The 14,335-nt window shown below is 33.7% G+C and overlaps 1 protein-coding gene across 2 annotated transcripts in view; it reads left to right on the top strand.

The window, feature by feature from the left end:
• Positions 1-14,335, top strand: part of LOC126972005 (receptor-type tyrosine-protein phosphatase kappa) — a 231,125-nt gene that overhangs the window by 149,276 nt on the left and 67,514 nt on the right. The window contains exon 3 of one of the 2 annotated variants that reach the window (XM_050818531.1): positions 12,725-12,748. The exons of the other annotated variant lie outside the window; for it this stretch is intronic. Within the exon in view, the coding sequence (XP_050674488.1) occupies positions 12,725-12,748 (24 nt within the window). The remainder of the gene's footprint in view (positions 1-12,724; positions 12,749-14,335) is intronic. 2 annotated transcript variants of the gene reach the window in all.

Consider the following 14,335-nt stretch of genomic DNA (forward strand, 5'->3'; position numbering starts at 1 on the left):
TCAGACTTTACTTACGAAATTTTTGCGGAAAGTAAGCTAAGCATAATCTTTGATATCGTTATTATAGTAATTTGACAGCTGAAATTAAGCTGAGTTAAGCTTTAACAGCCCACTGACCTCTAGTATATACCACTGGACTGGCGGCTGTCAAAGCGCTTTTGTGCCTGTTTCATATTTGCCATTTTGGCGCTGCTGGTCATGTAGCGAGTGTCTGCGGTACTTAAACTAATGATGACAACCTCAGCAAACATGTGCTTTATAACGTTGATTCTTGAAGTATAAATAACACGGAAAAAGAAAGAAATTAATTCAAAATGCCACGACTCCAAAAATTACAATAATCGTAACTAGAATAAGATTAATTAATTAGTTTTTATAAAAATACGCAATTATTTTTATAATTTTTAGTGCACATTATATATATTGTTTTGTAATATTGTTTTTGAAGGCGGTTGTTTTTTTGTAATATTTTTTTATTTTATGATTTTTTGTGAATTTGAAGTACACTAACTAACAATTTTACTAAATATGTGTAAATATACTTAATTTTTCAAAGCAGCAATGAACGTAACTACTTTGCAATTTTGATTATAGACAGTGTTCCGTTACTTTGTCATGGATTCCGTAATCAGAACCTTAACAAACAATCTTTGAAGTATATGCTTTAAAAAAAGAATGATCGAAGTCGGTTGGCGCGATAATGAGTTATTCTTAAATTATTATTATTATTAAACTTTTATTATTAAATTTATCATGCACTTTGCTACGTATGTATAGCAAAATTTAAGACTTTTATGGTTTTCTCATGGATTCCACAGTCAGATCTGGACCAAATTACAAAAAGAATTATCAAAATCGGTTCACCCAGTCGAAAGTTTTGTGGTAACAAACATAAAAAAAACCCGACGATTTGAAGTCGGTTAAAAACGTGCAATCATTGATATATTGGCAGATGACAGCTATAATCTTGTAAAAAATGGAGATAGCCGAAATCCACTGCGTTTTAAGCAACTGTTCGCTTTCAAACTCATCCGTATTATACTTTGTCGCCATACTGTAATTACTATTTCAAACTTATGTGAAATCACGTTTCATACTAAATTAAATTTAAATTTTTTCTTAGGCAGTCCCGCCTCTACGTAATACGTAGTATTTACATCCTCTTTGATTATATCATCTTTCTAGCATATTTGCGGTTCTTTCTCTTTGACGCTGAACCCTAGATTATGAATATAGAACCTACTAAAATAAAAACATTTGAACTTGTCTTTCACTTTTCCTAGACTTAAATATTATTAGTTATTATTTTTTAAAATGATTAAACTTATTTTTTACGTGATCCAAGATTCTCCATAACAAAAAACATTATGTGAGCAGTTATTGATTCTGTTCTGGTATTATGAAAAATAATATTTAAAATATTGATGTTAAAAATCACACTTTAAAAGCAAGTTGAACGAAAAAGTTAAAGTCGATAGTTCTATTAGGAAAACAAACCAGTAGAATATTACATTGAATGGTTCCATTACAAAGATAATACCTAAAGCTAATAATACAAAGAGCATATTTTAAAAAGGGTAGAAATCAAAACGAAATAAATCATAAAATGAACGAATATTTTTCGTTTAATTAAGAATAAAGGCAACACAATTCTCATCTTTCCTTCCTTGGATTATCCCAATAGGATTCTTAGCAAACCGTTTAATAAATACTTTCATAAAGCAATTAAAGTGTAAATTATTTCGAAACATAATAAAGCTCCATCGAGGAAATCGCCTACCTGTTGCTAGGATACGACGCATGCGCAGTACGTCCTATTATAATCCATTATAAATGCTAAATAAAACGTAGTATTTACATTGACGCTTCAAAGAGGAGAAAAATAATTAGCGAATTATTTCACCTTTTTAGTTTTAGTTTAAGAAATTGTCAACCAAATAGTCCAGTGATTAGTGGCCTACTGAGCTAGATGTCCCAGGTTCGAATCCTGGTAGGTGCAAACATATTTATATTATGATAAATATGGATGTTTGTTTCCGAGCCATGGATGTTTATATTATGTATTTATGTATGATTTAGTATTATTGAGTAAGTATATTAAATTTATCATTGTCCTGTACCGATTCTATAGGCCATGCCTAGTTTGGGGCAAGATAATTTGTTTTAAGTGTGTCAATCAGTGGTACTCTTCAACCTGGTTGGTGAGTGATGATGGCAATGAAAAATATGAGCACCACACGTTTGAACACAATATTACTGCGTTGAAATGAATTCTTTTGAGCAATAGAGGTGATTCACTTTGTCGAAAGCTTCACAAAAGTCAGCAAATATGCTGTAGATCTGTAGATACAGATAAGCCTTGATTCAAAGAAGAAGCATTAAAACGTTAGTTTCCTGAATTTTAATTTAAGTTTAAACTGTCTCTTTATTGAAGGGAAAACCAAAGTGAATTTTGAAGTCTTTACCTTTAAAAAGGTCTGTACCTATAGTAGTATTTTTAAGGCAGATAAATATTAAAATAATCAATTGCTTCATAAGTGTCTAAAGAATACATATTACTGGTATTACTATTTAACTATAAGAAGTCGTCTAATAAATTGAAAATATTCATTTTGCTTTGGAATAGGGTCTATCTAGCTCTTAAATATTACAATGTGGCTTCTATCCAGCTTACATGAAAAAGCATGCAAATAGATAAATGTAGGAAAATATAAACTAAGGATTAGCAATATTAATATTTTTGTTATAAATTTACTTATACAATATAAATAGTTTCTGCGAAATGTTTAGGTTTATGTTATCATCGAACGCATAGGAGTATGAGATTTGGCATTGATAATGTTTACATGGAGATGTAATTTATCAAATACTAGTATTTGTATTTTTGTATTAAAATTTCTCTTTGGTATTCAAAAATTGCCTAGCATTAAATAAATAAAAGCTTAAATTTAGTTTATTTATTACATCCTGAGAAAGTTAGAACGATATAAAAATTAGACGTTTTTCTGTATATAATAAATAAAATAATGTTTTTACATGAATTTGTCAATAATATATCATAACATCAAAAATTACTTCGTAAAATATGCACCCTGCTGTCGTTATGAAATTGTTTCACAGCAGAACTGTCAACCCGTGCGTCAATAAATTCTCTCATAGAAATTATCTATGGACACATCAAAGGAAAAACAAATTTGTTGTTTTTATTTAATTTAGCAGCATTTTCCTATTTATTCACCTTTTAAACCTTCCCTGGACTTCCACAAATAATTCAAGACCAAAATTAGCCAAATCGGTCCAGGCGTTCTCGAGTTTTAGCGAGACTAACGAACAGCAATTCATTTTTATATATATAGATATAGATTACACACAAGTACACCTGAATAAATTAAATCAGCCAAAATCTATTTTACGTAAGCCTAAATGGGTGACCCACCCCTAAACATATTTTTTTGACAAGATTTTTTATTCTTATTTTATTATGGTTCAGCATTGAAAAATACATACAACTTCGAATTTTCGCCCTTCTACGTACTACAATTATTTATGTTTCGGGATTTTTATATTATTCTGTTCCATCCACAAATCCGCTACAGGGTTTCAAGATGGCAATCGAATACAATAATTGTAGTACGATATATTTGGCAGGTCTGAGAATCGGTTGCATCTATTTTTTATACCCCGAAAATTTTAAAATTGAATTTTTTTTATTACTTTATGTGGCAGTACAACGTTTGCTGGTTCAGCTAGTATATATTAATATACATAAATTACGTGACTAAGGAACGGATTTAAATGGGGATTACTTCATCGAGTGCAGTTTAGTCCAACTTGAGAGATAGGATAGTTTTTATATCGATTTGAGACTCGTAATTATTTTTAATTCCAATATTTGTTTTGTATTGACATATTTTCTATGAGAGAATTAATTGACGCACGGTTTGACAGTTCTGCTGTGAAACAATTTCATTATAACAACAGGGAGCATATTTTACGAAATAATCATTGATGTTATGAAATATTATTGATAAATTCATAAAAAATCAGTAATTTTATTGGAACGAAGTTCCTTACGGCAGGCTTGGAGGGGATAGGGATTTTGCTGCGCGACCGAACTGAAAAAAATGTGATAGTAAAACCGTAAGAAAAATACGGTGGAAAAAAGTGCGTGGAAAAGGGCGTGGAATAAAACCGTTAAATGAGACGTGCGCAGGCGCGACAGTCGCATACACAAGCGAGTAGTGTATATCTTATCAATATTATTATATTAATATATGATAACGATTATAGCAATATTAGAACGATTTTTTTTGCAATTTGTGTCGATTCTACATTAGCCGAAGGAACTTCTTCCTACCTGGTGTCCCACGACACCACATCATTTATTTATTATGTACAGAACAACATTTGTCGGGCTGAGGGCTGAGCTAGTATAATATCGACGCCGGAAAGCAATCTTGTCGTAACTCGAAAATTGCAATTTTACACCAGAGCCAAAAAACTATGTACTGTGATGTAAATGATGTAACTCATCACCAGTGAAGCAGCTCGGCCTAGGTAAATGGCATACTTAACAAAGTATATACAGCAATTTTGTTTTATCTATTTTACTTAACAAAATAGCGGATATTGGTTGACTTACATTTTATCGTGCTAATTTCGAAATATTTACAAAAAAAACAACGTCGAATATAATAAAAATAACACTCGTAGAATAATGGGACCTAGGTCATTCGATGCAGTTTTGTTTTCTGATTCGAATGATGTAAAAAACGCATTTTCGCATTTTTCGAGATACGACAAGATCGCTTTCCGGCGTCGATATATACTAACTGACCCGACAGACGTTGTTCTGTACATAATAAATAAAATACTGATTTCTTTTGAATTTGTCAATAATATTTCATAACATCAAGAATTATTTTGTAGAATATGCTTCCTGTTGTTATACTGAAAGTGTTTCACAGCAGAACTGTCAAACCGTGCGTCAATAAATTCTCTCATAGAAAATATGTCAATACAAAACAAATATTGGAATTAAAAATAAATATGGGTCTCAAATCTAAATAAAAACTACCCTATCTCTCAAGTAGGACTAAACTGCACTAGATGAAGTAATCCCCATTAAAATCCGTTTCTTAGCTTAGGAGCCATCGCGGACAAAATATAATAATCAAAGCTGCCGAATAGTACAATAATCTAACACAAGCAATAAATATCGAGTAAAAAGTAAACAATCTAGAACAAGAAAAGAGAAATGAGGCATCTGTTCTGAAATCCGGCGTTCCTTGTGTTGAGTGAAATATACCTAGAAACTTGCACGATGTTGAGTAATAAAATTGTGAAGTATTTTCATTAAAGTCAAGACATTCTATGAGAAAAATAGAAGAGGTGCAAAAAGTCCACTTGATCTTAAGACTCTTCCTCCTCCTATGCTGGATAGATTATACCACAACAATTATACTCTGAAGCAATTAACGTAGTATGACATTTGACCGAAGATGTCGCTAACGACCAATCATTAATACATATAATTATTATTGCTCAAGTAGTTTACCAGTGGGAGGCACTTTTGCACAGGAAGCCGGCTAGATTATGGGTACCACAACGGCGCCTATTTCTGCCGAGAAGCAGTATTGTGTTTCGGTCTGAAGGGCGCCGTAGCTGGTGAAATTACTGGGCAAATGAGACTTAACATCTTATATTGTATCAAGGTGACGAGGGCAATTATAGTGCCACTCAGAGTTTTTGGGTTTTTCAATAATCCTGAGGGGCACTGCATTGTAATGGGCATGGCGTTTCAATTACCAACAGCTGAACGTCCTACTTGTCTCGTCCCTTATTTTCATACAAAAGTAGTACTTAAAAATAAATTTATTCCGATGAAACGCTCAAATATAGGTTCCAATTATTTGCAGTCAATATGTGTTTAATAATTCGACGTTTCATATTCATTACGATTATTCGAAGCTTTATAAGGTCGGCAACACTCTTGTGGTTCCTCTGGTGTTACAAACCTTATGCTCGTGTGTCCTCCTCAACCATAAAAAAGCAGCCAAGTGCGAGTCGGACTCGCCCATGAAGGGTTTCGTACCAAGTAACATAATTTTATTTGTGTATTAATCCTAGAAGTGAGGGTTATCACTTTAAAAACATAACAAATTGTTTAGATTTACAAGAGCGACATCTCAAGTCAATTTGATAATAATCAAATATTGGGGTTGAGCAGGTTATCAACTGTAAAGTGTAGTAGATGAATATACAGGATCCACTTTACACTTTTACTTTACTGGCTTCAGCCACAACCTGAGAGTTGAACAAAGCATACAAGATTTTATGACGATGCGTCACTCGAACGGTTAGCTCAGTTGGTTAGAGCACCGGCACGGAACGCCGGAGGTCGTGGGATCGAGTCCCGCATCGTTCATAAAATTTTGTTTTTCAAATTTTATTTGTGAAGTAACATAATATAAAAGTTCTATAGAGAGGAAAATTATATTAAATAATTTAAATGGAAAAGGCAAAAAATCTTTGCTCAAAATCATACAGTGAAAATGAGTTCTCATCATTTATACGTGTTAAAAAAAAACCAAATATTCAAACCAATTATCGATGGAAGTTTGCATTGTATTGTACATCATATATTTTTTTTAGTTCTATCATTCCCTAATTTAAGGACAAATTTTACCTCTTTGGAAGTAGCTCTCGTGCAAACTATTCAGTTAAGCAAAAAAAATTATGTTAGAAACCTCAATGTCATTTTGGAAGACCTATCCATAGATGGGTATGATGGGTTTGATGAAAAAAAAAATTTAGTTTTAGTTCTAAGCATGGGGAAACCTTGTTTTTTTTGCTGTGTCTGAAAATCTTTATGCGGTTCACAGAATACATCTACTTACCAAGTTTTAACAGTACAGTTCTTATAGTTTCGGAAAAAAATGGCTGTGATATACACGGGCAGACAGACAGACATAACGAATCTATAAGGGTTCTGTTTTTTGGCTATGAAACCCTAAAACCAGTTATTAAATATGTCTGAAATGAAAGCCAATATCCATTTTCAAGATAAACTCCAGGTTATATTGTTTGTAAATTGAATAGCGTTTCCCGATAACCGTATACCTAAGGATCTTATCTTAGCCCTTTGAAAGCTCCCATCCTTAATTAGAAACGGAAATCACTCAGGCCCGTAATTAAGCTTGCCACAAACACTCTACAGGTAGATTGGAATGTGGCTTCAAGGGCTTTGTTCATGTCCAATAAAGCTGTACATGGTCTTGATCTACTAATGGATGGGGTTATGTAAACAGAGAAGCAAATAGTACATTTGTTAGTAAAGATGGTGATATGATTCTTATTGGATTGAATCTATTGGCTTGTAATATACTAGCGTAACCCAAAAGCATTTTTGGGGGAGGCCTTTGTCTAGCAGTGGACTTCTTCTGGCTGCTGATGATGATGATACTAGCGTACATGGTAACAAATCATGTGAGAGAGAAGAACAGAGATACAGCAAGAGTCCGTAACTGCCGAAGACGAAACGGTCGCTCACGTAATCCTGGAATGTGCGGGGGTGGCCAACCAACGGGCAAAAACCTTAACCAATACGAGGTCGCTCCAGGAAGTCTGCGAACACCCCAGGAATGTTCTGAACTTCTGGAAGGAGCTGGGCTGGTTGGAGTAACTGGCCATTGCTGCACGCAAAATGGACCCATGCTCGTGGTTTAGTTGCGGAAACAGGAGCCCCTATACCATACCATACCAAGAGTCCGTAACCGATTTTGATTGACAAGTCATTAACAGTCAGCCACAACGTCTCCACAGCTTCATCAAAGAGAGATAAATATTATGATATAAAGCTTCCTAAGAGCCGAGACTTTACTCGAACTAGCGGTACGTGGACCGTAGACTGCTCAGTCACATTCGACAACCATTAAGTTAAAGAAAAACAAATTCAAAGGCTTGAAGTTAATTGATGGTTTTAAAGTGAAATGATGGACAATCAAATACCAAAGTTAAAACAAAACCTGATCGATTTCTTGGGTAGTGGTGATCGCATACAATCAAGTGAACTCAATGCCCGTTCGTTAATTAATGACAGACAGACACTTTTCAGTTACTTATCGAATCTCCAATATTGTAATTAAAAAAGCGGTTAAGTGGGATTCGAATTCAAAGGATTCCGAACCATCATCGTACAAGATAATATATATAAGTTTGTTTTTTTTTATGACAGTAAGAGACGAGACGAGCAGGACGTTCATCTGATGGTAATTGATACGCCTTGCTCATTACCCCGCTCAGGATTCTGGAAAAAAACAAAAATTCTGAGCGGCACTACTACTGCGCTCGTCACCGTGAGACAATAGATGTTAAGACTCATTTGCCCAGGAATTTCACTAGCTACGGCACCCTTCAGGCCGAAACACTGTAATGCTTACAAATTGCTTCAGCGCAGAAATAGGCGCCATTGTGGTACCCATAATCCAGCCGGCATCTTGTGCAATAGAGCTTCCCACTGGTGAAAATTTGGCATAGTTTTGTTAGTCTTCATGCACCACCAGAATGCCTGGCTTATACTATACGCTAGTACCTATACGGAGGAGTTATACGCGTCCTCCACCGAAGAATTCTTCGGTGGATTAACTAGGTTAGTCGGTATTAGGTGAAACCAATTTGGCACGTTTTTCGTAGTAGCTGTTCACTCGCGGAACTCTGAAACGGGAGTGCATTAAATCTAGGCTATGCAGACTAACAAAATATAGAGGAATTAACACTTAAGATAATTCAAAACATTTAATTAATTATGGTATTATGCAAAATAACGCCTAACTAAATAAATTTCTAAGGACTTTATAAGGAAAAAGTTGCACGGACTTAGTGTTTTAAATAAAACACTTTTAAAGGATTAGATCCTTTCCAGATCTCGTTTTCAGGGATACTGATGTGAAAAGGTCTTGAAACGTCGTGTTAGCTAAAATAAATATGTTACTTTTACGCAAAAATCTAATGTAAAACCACTGTTACAATTACACCCGTCTAAATCCTTTAAAAGTGTTTTATTTAAATGTGTAACACTCGCGTTAATCAAAGAAAATACTAGGACTTAGTCTCTTGCCTAAAGTAATAAATATAAAGCGAACAGCTTTTAAAATTATAATTATTCATGGATTTATGGATGTTGTTTAGTAATAAGTAAATTGCTAACAGACATTGTTCTCAATTACGCCTATGATAGCTATATGAACACAGGGAAACTGGGTGTTTATTGAGACTTGTGCTTCATAGGTGTGTGGTCCAAGCTATAACCGGTGGCGGTGTTGGGGAAAACGCTCTCCCCATCCCGATGTTCGTGTTTTTTAGAACATGATAAATTATTTATGTTATTTATGCATTTTTATTAAATGCACCTATTATGAGATACAGCTTACTAACACAGACGGACATACGCATGGGCGAGGCATAATCGGAATCTTCATAATATGGCTACCTCTGACTACAACAGTCTACGTGGGTAACACTGAAAATGTTTAGAACTGTTGCTAATGAAAACTTTTTTTTTATTTCAATTTTACAACTCTTTGATAACCAAATGTAGTATTATAATTATTTATCATTTGTTTTAGTGAATTAGCGGCAAATCTAAAACTCTTGTTACACGTGAAAATGAACCTAACGAGAGAAAATTTTCGGTCAATGATTTATTATGACTTTCGTTGTGGGCTTACTCAACAAAAAAGCTATGATAGGCTGCGATTAGCATGTCTTAATGAAGCCCCATCTCGTGCCACTATTAACAATTAGTTTTTAAGCGTAGCAATCTCAATGATGACCTGCGTGAGGGACGCCTTTAAACAGCGACTACTGAAGATGGAAGATAAGAGAGTGACCTATCAGCAGATACGAGCAAGCCTAGGCATTGGTATGAGACAAGTTCAAAATATATTACACGAACATTTAGGCGTCAGGAAGCTTTGTACCAGATGGAGTCCCCATACGTTAACTGACAATCAGAAACACCTTCGCATGGACTGGTATCGCCAAATGTTAGACAAGTTAAACGGTGGTGACACAAATGCTGTATTTGCCAGCGTCACAGGTGATGAAAGCTGGATATATTGCTACGAATCCGAAACCAAAAGACAATCAGATCAGGGTATTGCCTTTCGAAGATCGGCCAACTAAGGTAATGAAAGGAAGAAGTCAAGGAAATAAGATGATTGCCTCATTCCGTGGTCAATAGGTCATTTCGCGACAGTTGTGCTAGAAGATGGAAGTTACTGCAGACTGGTATGTCAATCGCTGTTTGCCTGTTGTCTTGGAAAAATTCGACAGCAGGATCCTCCTTCACTACGACAATGCTTCAGCGCACTCCGCAAAACGGACTGTTGAATATTTGACTATGGCAGGTGTCGAGATAATGAGTCATCCGCCATGTAGTCTTAGCCTGGCGCCATGCAACCTTTATTTATTCCCAAGAACTAATGATTAAATTTGAGGTATTCGCTTTACGAGCCCTGAAATGCGGTGAAAGCGTACGAAAATGCCATAGAAGAGACTCCTAAGGAAGAATGGGCCCTCTGCGTTTCTCAGTGGTTCCATCGAATGTGACGACGTGTATAGAGGAACGGAGATTACTTCGAAAAACAATAAAAGTATTGGTAATTCTCTACATTAAGCCGTTTTTCATTTTCTAAGCATTTTCAGTGTTACCTAGGTATAAATTATATATCTCGACGATATGTCTCGACAGCAAACGGCATGAATAACAGACTCAATAAATAAATATGTAACTTTGCTTTACTTTTATATTATTATTACTTTTAAAATATTTAAGACATCTTAGTACAACTCAGTGGTAAAGAAAGTAAAAAATAGTGAATGATTCATGTTAAGTAAGTGTATATAACTTCTTATGTGCTTAGTGATGCAGTTAGGTACTCAGGCAAATATTTGTAAAAAAAAAAATTGTTTTTAAATGCAACCGCTATAAGCTTATGAGTTAGAGCTGTAAGCTGATGTAGGTCGAGCGAAGGCGCCAGAGCGACGCGACAAGGGTCGGCTCAATAAAGTGATCAAATTTCAAACATTCAATTGTACTCTTACTGTTAGCACATCCATAACGAAAACTAACTTAATACTATTGTATTGACATTCATGCTGTTTAGTAAAATGCTCTTCATACTTGAATAAACAAAAATCTTATTTTTCAAATTGAAAAATGGAATAAATTTGCCAAATTAATGTATTGTCATCGGTCCTCGCAAATCTACGAAGTTAAATTAAATCTGGACCTTTAATGTGTGTCAAAATCGCGCCCAAATGAGACGGTTACAAACAAACATACACACAGGTGAAGCTAATAAAAAGCGTGTAAAAAGTAGAACTGTTTATTTCGTCAATTTGTAGCATTTGCTTTTTATTATATTATAAAACAATTTAAAGTATGGAAATTTAAATGAAACCCATAGCTCAATGTTTCGAAATAATTTACAAAATTAAATTGACATGCTATTGACACCGATACACTAGGCGTGTCTGGAAATTCTTTTGATGAAAATGTCACTTACTTAAGCATAGTGATACTAATTACATTTAACTATTTTTAACGTATTTACATATTTACAGATATATTACACAATTTAAGTACTTAAATTAATCTTAGAACTATCTACATCACTAGGATGGGTATCGCCAGTTTAAGAATTATTGGAGTACTAAAACTACAATTGCGATATTAAGTTTTTTTTGTATGTTAAGTGATCATCAGCAGGTAGAAGAATCATTATTTACCTGTGAAATGTTTTCTTTTATTTGCACAATCTAACACGACACTGCGTCTAATTTGACAGGAGACTAATGAACACTAAATTGTTTCAAATCGGTTTGACGGCCCATCTATTCCGTCTTTTTCTCACTCCTAGCTTTCTTTGTAGGTTTTCTCGTCTATTACGCTAGTATACTAAGTTTATGCTCACGCACTAACAGGCTGTCAGGACGTCTATACTAGCATATATATGAGCATCAGTTCGACAATGTCTTGTTCGTCCTGAAACACAATAAAAAAATCGAAACTATCGTAAAACGAATCTTTGAAATGACCTTACTTGCGCGGGATATTCAGGACGTTATGACATTTATATAGTTATCTTTGAAGAAAGCGTGTTTGACCTAAAACGCTCATTTAAATCTCTTATTATGATATGGCAATCTGTTCCCTCCATCCATAAATGATGATATATATATGATATATGATGAATATGGATGTTTGTTTTCGAGTCATGGATGTTTAAATGTATATATGTATGTTTAATATAATATGAATTTATGTATGCTTAAGTAAGTATACTGTATTAAATATATCATTGTCTTGTAACCCATAACACAGGCTATATATGCTTAACTTGGGGCAAGATAATTTGTGTGAAAAGTGTGTCAATATTATTATTATTATTATAAAGTAATTTATTATGTAATGTAGTAATGTAGTAATTTATTACTCCCAATGATTACGCAAACATTCTGCGATCGCAAAGCCGTGTGCACAGCTTGTATGTGATTATTTATGTTTTATCACGCTATTTCAAACCTTACGAGTTTTTTCAAAAGCATTCCTTTGTAGTTAAGTTTTATGGAACTGCAATAAAACACTAAGGCCCGTTAAGGTCTTTATTGGCCTTAAAATCTCGAGGAACAGGACTAATGGCTAATTTTATGATTTCAGACCGAGTGACGTTTAAGCCGGAGAGTAAGTTAATGGTTTGAGACTTATGTGTTTAGAAAGAGAAGCTTCTGAGCTAAGTAGAACTAACGCTTAGTAGTATAACAATGTTAATGTATAATGATAATCAGAAACTACTGTTGGGGTTAAATGAACTTGTTTTAAGGCCGGGGACCGAGCCAACGGCCTTGAGGAATCGAGCGGAGCTAGGTTACCTCTCTCGCACAAGATGGCCATTGTTTTAATTCAGAATAAAAAGCATTTTAAATTTATTTCACAGATAATACAATTTTCTTTATAAAAAATAACAAAAACTATGTCATGTTAAACAGTATTGGTAAACGTTAAATAATTTTTCAAACAATTTTTATCTAGCTTGAATGATTAACATGGCTCCAACTATAAGAGTTACTTTTGTGAGTTTTTCTCGCAATGTTGTATTAATGATAGAAATGTACAGAAAAATTTAATTTTGTCCTCATATTCTGTAGAAATACAATTATTTTTTTAAATAAAAGCTTTATACAAACCGTGAATAAATGGTTTAATTTTTTTTTATTTTTACGCAACAATGCTTTAGGATAGAGCAAAATTTGTTGTTTGTTGAAAAAGTGCAAAATAGTGGCAATATTTGCAATACAAATCCCCTGTTTTATGTTCATAAAATTCTTTGATATCGGTGAAGTTATAGCTGCCAATATTTAATTCAAAATTCCTTCATTGAAAATCCTACAGGATTCAATTAATTTGTCACTAAATTCTGTAGAATTAAAAGGCTTAGACTTTTCTTAACAATATATATAATTGTATAGCTTCGCTCGCTCGTGAAAATACTTACAGTAGCGATGTCCAATGTATTTTTTCAATGTAATTTTCGTGTTCGGTTGTATTAAAATTATAGTTATATCTGTATATTATGTATCTACTTTAATAAAAAAAAAAATACAAAAGTTTGTTCGTAGGAAAATGTATACAGAAAGTTTAAACATAGTCACCTCCAGTAACAATCTGACCAAACAAAAATAATAAACGAAAGTTTATTTGAAAACTCGTTAATTACATTTACATATCACTTGGACTAATTAATAAGTTTTCAGCTTAATTGTAGAGCTTAACTAGGGAAGGGCTTATAAGTTGTAACCAAATAACTTTAATACACTTAACTAATAGTTTTACAGTTGATTACTAAACTAAGCTTTAAGTAGGAAATATTAAGCACTTAACAATGATCAAATTGAAGGCTTCGATTTAGTTTGGGCAGTTAGTAAGGCTTAAACTGTAGTTAGATTAAGTGTTAATAACATTTACATTACTTTTGTAGTTAAATTATGTTGTATTTATATCGTTCTAAATCTAACAAATAAATATTATTTTTATATTAAAACAAAATATGTATTAAGTCTCGCACTTAAATATCAGGTAAGGATTAAAATGTCACGGATTAGTATACATATAATAAGAACATTTATATACAGTGGGAGGCTCCTTTGCACAGGATGCCGGCTAGATTATGGGTACCACAACGGCGCCTATTTCTGGCGTGAAGCAGTAATATGTAAATATTACTGTGTTTTGGTCTGAAGGGCACCGTAGCTAGTGAAATTGAAATGATAT

Source organism: Leptidea sinapis, chromosome 25 (genome assembly GCF_905404315.1).
Source record: "Leptidea sinapis chromosome 25, ilLepSina1.1, whole genome shotgun sequence".
In the NCBI taxonomy this organism is placed as follows: Eukaryota; Metazoa; Arthropoda; class Insecta; order Lepidoptera; family Pieridae; genus Leptidea; species Leptidea sinapis.